This window comes from Apodemus sylvaticus, chromosome 7 (genome assembly GCF_947179515.1).
Source record: "Apodemus sylvaticus chromosome 7, mApoSyl1.1, whole genome shotgun sequence".
In the NCBI taxonomy this organism is placed as follows: Eukaryota; Metazoa; Chordata; class Mammalia; order Rodentia; family Muridae; genus Apodemus; species Apodemus sylvaticus.
The window spans coordinates 64,858,679-64,873,982 of NC_067478.1; the positions used below are offsets into that span (position 1 = coordinate 64,858,679).

Here is a 15,304-nt window from a genome sequence, read left to right on the forward strand (position 1 = left end):
TTCATAAATATTCTCATGGAAGAAGAAAATTGAGAGCTTACTTTTAAATGATATCGTTTTGCTGTTATTGTTTGAGCTTTAGTTTTGCTTTGAGACAGAGCTGTCAGACTAGCTTCAAATGCCATCTGCTGCCTCAGCCTCCTGAGTGCTGGGCTTTATGGGTATGTAACCGCCACCATGTCTGGTTAGTAATTACAGATTTAAAACAACAACTTCAAGACCCTAGTTTTTTACTCTATTCAAGTAGAAATAGAGGTCCTTATTAGTAAACGAAATTCTAAGGAAAGTAACATTTCTATAACTCTTTGTCTATGTTCATGTCTTTATAGCTCTCAGAATAGTGTTTAAAGCTTAAACTACTTCACTTTAAGAGTAAATAAATTGGCAGGCAGCGGTGGTGGCACACGCCTGTGATCCCAGCACTTGGGAGGTAGAGGCAGGCGGATTTCTGAGTCTGAGGCCAGCCTGGTCTACAGAGTGAGTTCTAGGATAGCCAGGACTACACAGAGAAATCCTGTCTCAAAAACAACAACAACAACAAAAAGAGTAAATAAGTAGAGTGTTCTCTAAAGTTTGCTTCTTTTTTAGGCAGTGAACTCTGACGCAGCTGCAGCTGTCAGGTCTATGCTTGTCACAGTGCGGGGGGATCTCGATTTTGCTGAACAGCTTTGGTGCAAAATGAGCAGCAGTATGTATCTATTGTAATTAAAATGGGCTTTTGTGTGTATTTAAGGTTTTTGTTTGTTTGTTTTAACTTTATGTATATCTGTATTTTGCCTGTGTATATGTCTATACACCACATGAGGTCAGCCCGCTTGCATAGTCCAGAAGGCAGTTTAGATCCTTTGGAACTAGAGTTATAGATGGTTGGGAGCAGCGTGTGGGTGCTGGGAATTGACCTTGGTCCTCTGGAAGAGAAGCCAGTGTTCTTAACTGCTGAGCCATCTTTCCAGCCCCTTTTCATGCCTTTTGAAATATAAAACTTGGCTATGTTTTACATGAGATGTAACTATATTTACAGGAATCAAAACATACCTAAATAATAATGATATATATTATAATATATACTATAATATATATTATAAAATTGTTATATATCTTATTATTTAGGTTTGTTTTGATATTTTATAAATACATAACTCATAACAATTTTAGATTGATAGATTGATAGATACATAGATACATAGATAGATACATACATAGATAGATAGATAGATAGATAGATAGATAGATAGATAGATAGATAAATAGATAGATCTACCAAATGTTATTTGGTAATCTGAGCTATTTCTTTCTTTTTTTTCTCTCACATTTTAAATCTCCCTTCTGACCGCTAAAGTGTAGGGTTTTTGTTTGTTTCTTGTGTGTGTCATTAAAATTGACACCTTAATCGGTAGAGATGTGGAAATGATTTCTGTGTGACTTGGTTTTTAAGGTGTGGTTTCATATCAAGACTTGGTGAAGTGTTTGACATTGATCCTACAGAGTCTGCAGCGTGGTGATATACAGCCATGGGTAGGTTGAATAGTGAGAGTAGAATGTTTTTCTCAATGACATACAGAAACCAAGCCAAACAAACAGAGAGTGTTTGATAAAACACTGGATCAAACAGTCTGGGTTTAGCCCAGCTCTCCTCCCTTCTGGCTGTGTGAACGTGGGCCTCTCACCTCTCTGTACCTCAATATCCTTATCTACAGTGTGAGGGCTGGACTCTCCCTGCATCAGTGTTGTGTAGGAATCTAATGTTATGTATCTATATGTATCTAATGCATACACAGCATCTAATGTCTAGCTTGGTATATATAAGCTGTTGATACTGTTAACTATTCTGAAAAATGAATGTTTTCATAGGCCTCTGCTAAACCTTCAGAACTAGGATGCTCCTTTACAAAGCAGTTTTGATGATGACTTGAGATTCTCAAAATGTAATATGACTTCTGAACCAATAGTACTTGTGTTAGGATCTCCCCAGCACTCGCTGACAAAAGCATACATCAAGGCCAAGCATGGTAAAATATGCCTGTAATCCTACCATTTGATAAGAAGCAGAATGATCACAAGTTGGAGGTTGATCAGTGTCAGGAGATCGTGCCTCAAAAACAAACCAAAAAAACCCCAAAAAGTAGAGTTTTGTCCATCACAATACTTAGGTCCATCACAATACTTTTTGGTTTTGTTTTTTATTTGTTTTGTTTTTTGTTTTTCGAGACAGGGTTTCTCTGTGTAGCCCTGGCTGTCCTGGAACTTAATCTGTAGACCAAGCTGGCCTCAACTCAGAAATCCACCTGCCTCTGCCTCCCAAGTGCTGGGATTAAAGGCGTGGGCCACCACCGCCCGGCTTTTTTTATTTTTTAATAATATATTTATTTTTATTTTATGTGCATTGGTGTCTGGCCTGTATTATCTCTGTGTTAGAATGTCAGATCTTAGAGTTACAGACAGTGATGAGCTGCCATGTGGGTGCTGAGAATTGAATCCAGATCCTCTGCAAGATCATCTGTGCTCGTAACCACTGAGCCATCTGGCCAGCCCAATAATTTTCCTCATAGGAGCCAGAAATAGTGAATGATGCATATTTTCCTTGTTATGAGATGTCTAACAATAATGTAGCTACATAGCATTACATATAATAGCTGCTAAAACAATGCTGACAAATGATGCAGAATACACGTGACTTTATAAAATGTAAATTTGGAAAACAAATCATTTGGAACCAGCAGGGCTAAATTCTTAGTAACAACCACTGAGAGAAACCTTACAAATAATGGTGCTCCTTGCACTTGATGAAATTCCTGTTACTGTATAAATCTTCCAAAGTGTGGTTATGTTACTTTTACATTAAACAAAAAAGCAAAGTGTTCGAAAGAGCTGATTAGGAACCATTTTCAATAACTTAGCCACCAGTTAATGATAAAGTTAGAATTTTTGTAGTTGTCTGGGGCCCTGTGTTTGATCCCAGCACCCGGAACATAATCAGTGTTGTGAAGGAGGTGCAGAGCGGGCACATGGTCGCCATGCAAGCAGTAGTGGTTGTGAGTGTTTACAGCTTGGCTGCTGGGATGTGATTCTGCATCTGTGAGGTGCTGATGAGCATGAGCCTGCTGCATACACTGAGTGCGAGCCCTGGGAACTGAGTTTTCAGAAGAGAGCAAATGCAGAAGACTAACAGTAGCAGCAAGGTGCCGTTTTACAGATTTTAAAATGAGTCTAATAACTGGTGCCAAAGTTAAGTGTGAGTTGATAGCCCTTTGAAATTTATAAATAATCCAGGTTAGGCTGAAAAGTCACTCTGTCATGTCCATAGACTGAGGAGCAGAGTTTATGTTTCTTCAGTCCATTTCACTGTGAGTGAAGACAGAAGTTTAGTATAGATACTTGGTGGTGCTGTAGTCACCCAGGAGAAGTCTTAGTTGTAAGGCCTCACAGGACCAACTCTGACTCTCTCTGGTAAAGCTAAGCTTTCCACTTTAGGCCTTCCTTGACTGCTTTAGATTTTCAAAACACAAGTGAAATACGAATAGCTTTTCTTTTTCTTCTTGGTTTTTAAAAAATGGGGTATCCAATTGACTATATAGCTGAGGGTGACTGACTTTAAACTTCTGAAACACCTGCTCTGCCTCCTGAGTGCTGGGGCTTCACACATGTACTGCCAACCCCCTGTTCATCCTGAGCTATGGATGGACCCAGAGCTTTGGCTCGCTAGGGGAGCACTGCGAAGCCACATTTCCAGCCAGGAGTGGCGTCTTAGGAACTAGGATTAACTTGGGAGCTTTTATTGAAAACATTATAGTGTCAGGAGACTGAAAATGTATGATTCTAATTTTGAACTCATAGTCTTCTTTTGCCTATTACATTTATTTATACGTATTTAAGAATTTATAACGTTTTTTGTTCTGTTTCTAGTTGCACAGTGGGAGCAACAGTTTACTGAGCAAGCTCATTCACCAGTCTTACCACGGAGCCATGGACAGTGTCCCTCTCTCTGGAACCACTCCACTGCAGATGCTTTTGGAAATTGGTTTGGACAAACTGAAGAAAGATTATATCAGCTTTTTTGTCAGTGAGTCCTTTTTCCAACTTAAAAGCTTGAAAAACTTGTCAGTTTTATCTCTGGTTGACTATCATACAAGCATTTTTCTTCTTTTTTTTTTATTTAATTTTTTAAAGATATCTTTATTTTATTTATATGAGTACATTGTAGCTATCTTCAGACACACCAGAAGAGGATATCAGATCCTTTTATAGATGGCTGTGAGCCACCATGTGGTTGCTGGGAATTGAACTTAGGACCTTTTGAAGAACTGTCAGTAATCGCTGAGGCATCTCTCCAGCCCACATTTTCCTTTTCTGGGCCAATTACCCACTTGATAAATACAATAGATGAAATAGAACTGTGGTGTTTTGGTGTTTTGGCTTTTAGATATGAGTTACATTTGTTGTTTGTTTTAAAATGTGCTGTGGTGGGGCACCCGTGAATACATATGGATGTGGAGAACACCTTGCTGGAGTCAGTTCTTTTACCATGTGGGCCCCAGGCTCTAGCCTGGGTTGTCAGGTTTGCTGGCAGGCGCCTTTACCTTCTGAACCTGCTGTCACTAGTTAAAAGATTTTTTTCAATAATTAACATTTGATACTTTGTTTATTAGGGGCAGGCTATGATCAGTTTCAGACTAAGTATTAGTATGAATTTATAATGTAATTGATGAACTATTTAACTTGATCACCTATTTAATATATGAACTACAAACATTTTTCTTAGGTTTATTTTTAAAATATTACTGGAAAATTCCTAAAGCTTGTCTACATATGTTTTTCTTTTTCTTGATAGGTCAGGAACTTGCATCTTTGAATCATTTGGTGAGTTTCTTTCTCTTTTGTAGTCATAACAACACACAGTTGCTAAGTACCTGTAATGTGCCAGCCTCTGTTCTAGGTCTTAGGAAGCACAGTGAGCCAACTGGTGCCAGGTGTTGCTATTCCTCAGAGTAAGCTGAAGGGGGCTTATTCCAGCCATTCCCTTTCTCTTTGTATTTATGCAACTGATATGTAGTTTTATTGTGTTGATGCCACTGTTCTACCGAAACTCTTACCTAGATTGTCAGAGAATCTATAAGGGCATCTTTATATCCTCTTGACTCATTTGAAGGATTATTTGCTAAAGAAGTTGCCACATTCTTTAATGTATTGGCTCAGGACCAACCTCAGGTTCTATAGGATGCTCTCAGCATTTATCACGGACCCTCTCCACAGCGTGACGGTTTATTTCAGGATGACAATGAGTGGAAGAGCATCTTCTTTCCTTCTTGGTCTGCTTAAAGGCTAGCCTGGGAGGGTCTTTGTTGTTGTTTTGTTTTTTAAGACAGGGTCTCACTATGTAGCCCTGTCCTGGAGTTAGTTCACTTTGTAGACCAGGCCAGTCTCAAACTCAGAGATTCACCTGCCTCTTTCTTCACATGCTAGTGATTAAAGCATCACCACTACACCTGATTCTGGGCAGGATTTTATAAGGAACAAATGATAATTACCTATTATATATATTATATATGAGCCTAGAACTTGCAAACATGATGTGGTTTTATTGCCATAGCTAGGTATCAGTCAATTATGCATTAATCAATAATATATATATAAAATGATATAATATAGAGTATTATATATAATATATGGTGTATGCAATGTATAACATTAATATTATATTTTACATATTATTAAACTGCGTAGTCTATTAGTATGTATGCTAATATATAATATTTTGTATGTTAGATATAAACATGTAAAAATATACTATAATAAATGTAACATGTGTAACAATGTATTATATGTTTACATATATATCATGTATTAATATTAGATATTACTGATTGATGCATAGTCTATTAGGTGGCCTAGTTATGGCAATAAAACCACATCATGTTTGTAAGTTCTAGACTTACTCAAGGGGAAAGAATTAAACACTCCTGGAGGCTAGATTCTTGGTTGTTATCAAAGTCTGCTTATCATTCCTACTGGATTATTTGGTTGGATCTCAGAAATAGGACTGGAAGCTGGACGGTGGTGGCGCACACCTTTAATCCCAGCGCTTGGGAGGCAGAGGCAGGTGGATTTCTGAGTTCAAGGACAGCCTGGTCTACAGCGTGAGTTCCAGAACAGCCAGGGCTACACCGAGAAACCCTGTCTTGAAAAGCCAAGGAAGGAAGGAAGGAAGGAAGGAAGGAAGGAAGGAAGGAAGGAAGGAAGGAAGGAAGGAAGGAAGGAAGGAAGGAGGGAAGGAGGGAGGGAGGGAGGGAGGGAGGGAGGGAGGGAGGGAAGGAAGGAAGGAAGGAAGGAAAGAAGGAAAGAAGGAAAGAAGGAAAGAAGGAAAGAAGGAAAGAAATAGGACTGTAAAGTTCAACAGTTTATGATACTGGCTTAGCTTGCCAAATTTCTTCTCCAAAAACCTGTTCCGATGTACCAGTAATAGGTTCAAGGGGGAAATTGTCAGGCACTTGGTTAGTTTCTCAGACCTCAGTTCACCAGGTAAGGAGAGATGTAGAGTGGTCTTGCACATTAGCCTGGCCATCCTCAGTAATACGTAGTGTTGTCCTCCTTGGTGAAGCCGCCTGGGAGCAGCTTTTATAGGAGACTTTGTCATTTGTGTTCAGCCTTTCTTAGCAAAGCCTTTGGTTAAGGCTGAAAGGTGGCGAGTTCTGTGCTGTCACTGCCTTCCTTTCCCCATTATCAGGCATCCAGGTTTCGATGTGGAGGGAATAACTGCATCTTTCCAGGGGTTCTGCTTAGTCTCTGCTTCCTTCCTCTCGATATTTCTGTCTTCCAGGAATACTTCATTTCTCCAGCAGTGACAACACAGGAACAGGTTTACCGTGTTCAGAAACTCCATCATATTCTTGAAATATTAGTCATCTGCATGCTTTTCATTAAGCCTCAGCATGAGCTTCTCTTCTCTCTAACACAGTAAGTATATTTTCTTTTGGTTTTGAGGCATTGTCTCATTTGTAGCCCAGGCTTATTGGTATGAGTCTCCACTTAGCTACATTCCCAGCTCAAAATTTTTTTGTATAAGAAACCAGTCTATATAATTTTTTTTAAGTGAATGAGAGTTCTTTGGCTAGAAAGAAAACATCTTTAAGTTTTGTTTGCAGTAGATAGAAGTTAGGGGTAGGGAAGTGGTGCTTGTTACAATATGGTTCTGAATTCATTCCTTCTGGCCATGTCCTGGTTAGTGGTAAAATGTTTCTCTAGACTAGAAAGCCTTTATCTTTTCTGATAGCTCTTATTCCCAAAAGAGATTGTTTTATCTTTTTAGATCCTGCATAAAATATTACAAACAAAATCCTCTTGATGAACAACACATTTTTCAGTTGCCAGTCGGACCAGCTGCTGTAAAGAATTTGTATCAAAGGTAAGGAACTTAATAATTACTTTGTACCTTACGGGCATTTGGGGCCCAGTTCCCATAGGATTTCATGACCCAGTATGGCTTAGCCTGGTAGTCCCTTTCCCACTCTGACTCAAGCCTTTTCTGTTTCTTCTCCCAGAATTTGTGTTACTTAAGACTTTTGAGCATCTAGTCTTTGTTCTGTCAATTTATAGTTCTGTCACAAAATCACGGGAGAAATAATGGGAAGAAATGACAGACCGAGAGACAATGATGAGGCTAGACAGGCATAGCAGGACCAAGGGTGTGGCTATGGATGTGACAGAGTTGTTGTCATGCACTCTGACATGCCAGTGCTGTTCTTCCTGACCTTTCTTTCCTTGTGTCTGCTTCTTAAAGCTTCTGTTATACCAAAAGCTTGCACAATCATACGCAGTACTCAGTTGGTTTTTGAGATAAGGTCTTACTATATCACCTGGGCTGGCTTTAAATTTTGTTGTCCTGTTTCCACTTCCAAAGTAAGTGCAATGCTGAGTCCAGCTACTAATGACCTTTTTATTTGTCAATTTAAATGAACATGTTATAGATAAATTGTTTTTGCCTGGGTGTGGTAGCACATGCCTATACTTCTATGACTCAGGTGGCTACTTCTCATGAGTTCCAAGACCAACCTGGTCCACATAGTAAAGTTCTAGGCCAAACAGAACTACAAACAGTCACTGTCTCAAAAAAGGAGGAAAAAAAATCAAAATGGGGTGGGCAACTTAGCTCACTTGGTAAAAGCCTTATGACCTGAATTCAACTCCTGGAGTTTACTTACATGGTTAAAAGAGAACTGGCTAACTTCCACAGTTGCCCTTTGACCTCCACATGTACACCCTGGCATGCACACACCCCTCACATGGACATTCTCACATGTACAGGGTGGGTGGGCGGGTAGATGGATAGATGACTGTTTAGAAGTGTAGTGGCTTGTATATGTAATTCTACCTGTGTCTGAATGGGAGAGAGACAGGAAAAGCCACTGAAACCCCTAGTACTCATCAGAATACAACAGAAATAGTGATAGTCTGTCCTCAAAAAACAAGGCAGAAGCAGAAAACTGACCCCAAAAGTTGTCCTCAGACAGGCTGAGAAACATACCTGTCTGTACTCACACTTGAATAAATCTTTAAAGGTTTAAAAAAGACATATTTATTATTAATGTGTATGTATATGTATACTATATGTAGTTGAGTACATGCTGTGACATGTGTGTGGAGGTCTATTTTATTTTTTGGTTTTTCGAGACAGTGTTTCTCTGTAGCCCTGGCTGTCCTGGAACTCACTCTGTAGTCCAGGCTGACCTAGAACTCAGAAATCCACCTGCCTCTGCCTCCTAAGTGCTGGGATTAAAGGCGTGCGCCATCACCACTGCCCAGCTCAGAGAACAACTTTATAGTCTGTTCTCCTTCCATCTCTTGTGTATTCTGGAGATCAGACTGAGATTATCAGCCTTTCATGTCTGGCACAAGCACTTTTATCCACTGAGCCATCTTGAAGGCTCAAAATGAATATTAACTTTTACTACATTTATTGGTTTATCATGTGTGTATATATGTGTGTGTGTGACATTGGGTGCTTGTAAGCTATGGTACACATGTGGAGACCAGAGGACAACTCACGGGGCCCTCTCATCCGCATAAATAGTTCTCCCTATCCATCATGGAACTCAAGCTGTCAGGCCTCTACCTGCTCAACCATCTCTCCTGTCATCATAATCTTTTTAATTAAATACTACTATTTTATAATGCTGTTTTTTCCTCTTATGTTTTATCTTTCAAATGACCACTAACCATGGAATCCCCGAGCCTCACTCTCTTTCCTTTTAAATCTATCTTTTAAATAATTACTAATCTTGACTAACCTTGGTGCCTCCCTCCAACCCCTGCACTGTTCTTTCTTTCTCTGAGGGAAAATAGAAGGCTAGAAAGAGTCTCACTGTTTAAGCTTGCCTAGAACTCTCTATGTAGCTAATGCTGGTCTTGAACTTATAGTGATTCTCCTGCCTCAGCCTTTTCATGTGCTAGAATTGCTGAGTATACCACCACATTTGGTTTTCAGTGTTTATTACTACTTATATATTTTTATATATTTATGATTTATGATTTATATATAAATATATATGATTTATGTTTAGTTTACGTTCATTAGTGTTTTGCCTGTGTGTATGTCTGTGTGAGGGTGTCAGAAGCCCTGGAACTGGAGTTAGAGACATGTGAGCTGCATGTGGGTGTTGGGAATTAAACCCTGGTCTTCTGGAAAGAGCAGCCAGTGTTCTTAACTGCAAAGCCATCTCTCCAGCCCTAGACTATTACTGCTTTTTAAAAAATGTTTTTTCTTTGAAATGGTTTTGTCTCTCCCCTTTCTTGACTGTACTTGTCGTGCAGGGATTGGGACCTATTTATATTCCTACTCAGAGCTTGTCACATAAGGGTTTCACTGAATGACTGGAAGGAAGGAAGGAAGGAAGGAAGGAAGGAAGGAAGGAAGGAAGGAAGGAAGGAAGGAAGGAAGGAAGGAAAGAAACAGCTGTTATTTGGTTATTAGTAGTTTATTTATTCATTTTAATTTTCCTTTGGTATTTTTTCTTCAGTGAGAAGCCGCAGAAATGGAGAGTGGAGATCAGCAGTAGTCAAAAGAGGGTGAAGACAGTGTGGCAGCTGAGTGACAGCTCCCCTATAGACCATTCCAGTTTCCACAGGCCTGGTAAAGATGATGTGTAGTAATTAAGTCTTTATGAGAGCAATCATTGTTACAGGTCTTTTCCTGAACTGCAGGTATAAAACTGACTTTAAAAGAAAATTTGACCATTGTGAGTTTTAGAAGAATTCAAAGTATAATAATAATTTGTGAGTGTTTTTTCTTGTTATCCTGGATAAAAGAACCCTTACTGGGGCTGGCTCAGCGGTTAAGAGCACTAACAGCTTTTCTAGAGGTCCTGAGTTCAATTCCCAGCAACCACATGGTGGCTCATAGCCATCTGCAATGAGATCTGATGCCCTCTTCAGGTGTGTCTGAAGACAGCTACAGTGTGCTCACATACATGAAATAAATCTTTAAAAAGAAAGAAAATCAAGACCCTTTGCTGAATAAGGAAAGAAGTAGGGAACAGTGGAGAGGTCACACCGGATCCACTGTCAGGAGGCCAAGCATGGGTGAGCGCATCATGCTGCTGAGTTCCCTTTCTCCACTCACAGCATCCAGATCCCTGTCACAGAGTGGTCCTCTCTCACAGACATGCTCACAAGTGGTTCTAGTTGAAATTAACACCAACCAAGACGTCTCTACCACCACTTCACACACACCATCACCATATAATTTCCACCCTACTTTTGGTACTAATTTATATCTTAGTTTCTCTTCCTGTTACTGTGATAAAATACACTGACAAAAGCAATGAAGGGTCGATGATTTTATTTCCTCTCACAGATCACCACCCACCATGGTAAGGAAGTCAAAGCAGGAGCTTGAGTAGCTGTTGATAGGAATCCCTTGGAGGGATGTCAGCTCACTTTCCCCACTTTAAAGCCGTCCAGGGTGCCCAGCCCAGGGATGGTGGTCTGTCCATACTGGCCGAGTCCTCACACTTGAGTTAACACAGTTAAGACAAGACCCCACAATATGTCCACTCCTATTTCTCAGGTGACTCTATCTGTCACAGATAGATAAACATGCAGAAACCATTAAACTGAAAGAATTTTTTCCTGGAAGCCATCAGTTAAAATCATAGCATGTATGTGGTTTTATGTTTACTTTGTTTTTCAGACTTATTTATTTTATGTATGTACACTGTAGCTTCAGACATAACCAGAGAGCATCAGATCCCATTACAAATGGTTGTGAGCCACCATATGGTTGCTGGGAAATGAACTCAGAACCTCTGGAAAAGCAACCATTGCTTTTAACCACTGAGCCATCTCTCTAGCCCCCATGCCCTGTGTTTTAAGTATGATATACAATTTAAAATCTAAAGGGGATTATAAATCAGCTGTGTCGGGGTTGGAGAGATGGTTCAGAGGTGAACTTGCAGAATACATGGGTTCAGCTCCTAGCATCCACATCAGGCCATTCAGAGCTACTTATAGCTCCAGTTGCAGAGTTATAAGTGCCCTCTTATGGTCTTTGTGGGCACCTTCACATACATGATGTAAATAAACATATGCACACACAATTTCTGACATAATAAACCTTTTTTAAATTACAGGTATATAAAAAAGAGAAAGTTTTATGTATAACAAAAAAAAGTTCAAAGGCCAAACAACAGATATAGTAAACCATATATATAACATGTGTTCAGGAGAAGAACATGTCCTAATATACTACAAAAAAAATCTTTGAGATTCCTTGAGGCAGGTGGATCTCTATGTTTGAGGCTAGCCTTGACTACAAAACAAGTTCAAGGACAGCCAGAGCAGCCGGGCAGTGGTGGAGCACACCTTTGATCCCAGCACTTGGGAGGCAGAAACAGGCAGATTTCTGAGTTTGAGGCCAGCCTGTTCTGCAGAGTGAGTTCCAGGACAGCCAGGGCTACACATGGAGACCCTGTCTCAAAAACCAAAACATGCATACATGTGTGTGTACACATGCACTTAAAAACTCAGTGGGAGAATCACAAACAGTTTACCCAAAAGGAAATTCAGAGATCATCTCAAAAAATGAAAAGTGCAGAGCTGGAGAGATAGCTCAGTGGTTAAGAGCACTGACCGCTCTTCCAGAGGTCCTGAGTTCAAATCCCAGCAACCATATGGTGGCTCACAACCATCTGTAATGGAATCTGATGCCCTCTTCTGGGGTGTCTAAAGACAGTGGCAGTGTACACATATAAATGAAATTAATGATTAATTAAAAGTGCTAGGAAGCTTGCTGGGCAATGGTGGTGCACGCCTATAATCCCAGCACTCTGGGAGGCAGAGGCAGGCGGATCTCTGAGTTCAAGGCCAGCCTGGTCTACAGAGTGAGTTCCAGGACAGCCAAGGCTACACAGAGAAACCCTGTCTCAAAAAAAAAAAAAAAAACCAAAAAAAAAAGAGAGAGAGAGAGAAAAAGTGCTAGGAAGCTAATGTGTTGGACATGCTTGTAGTCCCAAGCACTTGGGAGTTGTAAGCAGGAGGAGCAGGAACATTAAAGTCCTGAACCCTGAAAACTGCCTCAAAAACCAAAGCTGAAGCTGGGGAATTAGCTCAGTGGTTAAGTACTTGCCTACATGCACCTTGGCTTCTATTGCCAGCACTGAGATGGGACTTGGGGACAGAAAACAGGAACAGTAGCAACAAAGTCAGGGGTGCAAGCCTGGGTTACATAGTAAGTTTCAAGACTCTAGGCTAGCCTAAACTATAGAGTGAGATATATTTATTCTTTTTAAAGTAAAATTATGGCTGGATATAGTAACACATACTTGTAGTTCCAGAACTTGGGAAGTAGATGTAGGACCTCAGAAGTTCGGGTCATCCTTGGCTATATAGTGAGTTTAAATTAAGGCCAACCTAGCCTACATGGGACAGTCTCATCCTCACCAAAATAAAACAAATAAGCCAGTGAAAGGTAAGCATTTAAGAGATTAGATGTTTTTCATTGGACTGACCACTTAAGTCAAGCCTAACTTTGAAGATATCTAATGGTATTCTGCTCCTAAGTAAAGCATTTGACGTCAAGAACAGGGAGGCAGACTAGAGAATGAGCACACTGCTGCCATGGAAGAGAGAATTGGAAGTAATGAGGTAGGAAACCAAGTGTCCACTAGAGAGCAGTCCACCAGTGGGTGCGTAGCAAATGACAGTAGTAAGGGTAAAAACATGGAAATCACAAAGGAAGTGGACACAATCAGTCCTTCTAAATGCTAACTGGCCTGTTTCCTTGAAGCACCGTTGTTCTTCGAGAGGGTAGAAAAATGAGCGTACATTTAGCTGTAAGGCTGTAAATTCTGCCTGGTGGTGGTGGCACACATTTGATTCCAGTACTTGAGAGGCAGAAGCAGGTGGATCTCTGAGTTTGAGGCCAGTCTGGTCTATAGAGCAAGTTCTAGGGCAGTCAAGGCTACACTGAGAAACGCTATTGAAAAACCAGGGGTTGGGGAGGCTGTAAATCCTAAGAATTTCTTCTCTAAAATTATGTTACAGCATGATTTAGAAAAGACACTTGTTGAGCCTTAAGTGGTAACACAAAAATTAATGTAGTTGGTTCCCAAGGGAAGGTAGCTCTTGTTTGTGGGGTTGTTTGTTTTTTACTCCACTTTGAATGTTAAGTTGTTTAGTCAAAGCTTAAAACATCAGGGAGGGTATGCTGTATAAATAATTGCCCCAGTTTTGCCAAACAGAATCTTCTCAAGTGGAAGTCCGGTGCCATCCACACTCAACTGCGGTGTTGTGGTGAAGGTAGTGGAGAGCTCTGACTGGCCCTCGTTATCTTTCTTACAGAGTTTTCTGAATTGACACTGAATGGTAGTCTGGAAGAAAGGGTTGCCTTCATTAACATGGTTACCTGCAGCCAGGTGCACTTCAAGTAAAGCACACTGCAGGTCCTTGGAGGTATCTTCTCTCAGGTATGTATGTTGTGTGTTAGCTATTTCTACACTGTGGGTACCACATCCACTCATCAGAAATATAACTGTTCCCAGTCATCTGTGAATGGCCCAGGTTATTACTTGACTTTGCAAGTCTCCAGTTCCTTTGTACCTTTTGTTGGCTACTTAATAATGGGTCTACTTAACTCTAAAATCAAAGAAATGTTTAATCTGTAGTTTGATTTCAAAATAATAGATAAAAGAAAAATTGTAAACAGACCCCCCCACCTTGAAATGAAGAGCAAAGTTTTGTTAATAAACAGTTTTCCTCAGCCAAATTTCATTGAGCCCTAAATGTAAACACCTTTTTAAAAGATATTTGATTTTTAAAATCAAAAACGAAGCACCACTGAGCAGTGGTTGTACATGTCTTTAGTCTCAATACTCAGGACACAGGGACAGACAGATCTCTGAGTTTTGGGCCAGCCTGGTCTACAGAGGGAGTTGGTACACAAGAGAAATTCTGTCTCTATAAACCTAAAAAATAAAATCATCTTATTTTTGAGTTGATATTAGCTAATAGGATTGATGGAAAATCCTCTTACTTTTGGGTTTTGTTGTGTTTTGTTTCTGCGACAAGATCTCATGTGTAACCCTATCTGGCCTCTTTGTTTGTTTCATAAACAAAAATAAATAGAATTAAATATTCTCCACTGATTTTTTTTTCTTGGTTATTTTCTTTATTTACATTTCAAGTGTTATCCCCTTTCCTGGTTTCCCCTCTGGAAACACATATCCCTCCCTCTCCCCCTGCTCACCAATCCACCCACTCCCGCTTCCCTGTCCTGGCAATCCCCTACACTGGGCATCGAGCCTTCTCAGGCCCAAGGGCCTTTCCTCCCTTTGATGTCCAACAAGGCCATCCTCTGCTACATATGCAGCTGGAGCCATGGGTCCCTCCATGTGTACTCTTTGGTTGGTGGTTTAGTTCTTGGGAGCTCTGGGGTACTGAGTGGTTCATATTGTTGTTCCTCCTATGGGGCTGCAAGCTCCTTCAGCTCCTTGGTTTTTTGTTTTGACAGGATCTATGTAGTTCTGGAGCTCACTATGTAGACCAAGCTAACCATGAACTCACAGAGATCTGCCTCTTGCTTCTGAGTACTGGTATTAAAGGCATGTGCTACCCTGCCTGACTTTAGTTTAAATTAGGAACTTTGTTTGGTTCGCCATCATAGTGTGTTATTACAGAGTCTCTTTGCTGGCTACAGTGCAGTGGCTGTCGCTCATGATCTCCCTCAGGAGGCACGTGCCCCACCCATTTGCTGGCCACCTGCTTTACTAATAGTCTGCAGCCTGAGAGGATTTTAGACTGATAAGGCCCATAAGAT

At 40.4% G+C, this 15,304-nt stretch overlaps 1 protein-coding gene across 2 annotated transcripts in view; it reads left to right on the forward strand.

Moving 5' to 3' along the window:
• Zwilch (zwilch kinetochore protein) overlaps window positions 1-13,955 on the forward strand; it is a 31,093-nt gene extending 17,138 nt beyond the window's left edge. For both annotated transcript variants that reach the window (XM_052188054.1, XM_052188053.1), the window contains 8 exons: window positions 589-688; window positions 1,436-1,515; window positions 3,904-4,060; window positions 4,829-4,857; window positions 6,815-6,951; window positions 7,304-7,399; window positions 10,011-10,123; window positions 13,831-13,955. In XM_052188054.1, coding sequence (XP_052044014.1) covers window positions 589-688; window positions 1,436-1,515; window positions 3,904-4,060; window positions 4,829-4,857; window positions 6,815-6,951; window positions 7,304-7,399; window positions 10,011-10,123; window positions 13,831-13,919 — 801 coding nt within the window. In that variant the 3' untranslated portion in view covers window positions 13,920-13,955. The remainder of the gene's footprint in view (window positions 1-588; window positions 689-1,435; window positions 1,516-3,903; window positions 4,061-4,828; window positions 4,858-6,814; window positions 6,952-7,303; window positions 7,400-10,010; window positions 10,124-13,830) is intronic.
• Window positions 13,956-15,304: the final 1,349 nt, after the last annotated feature.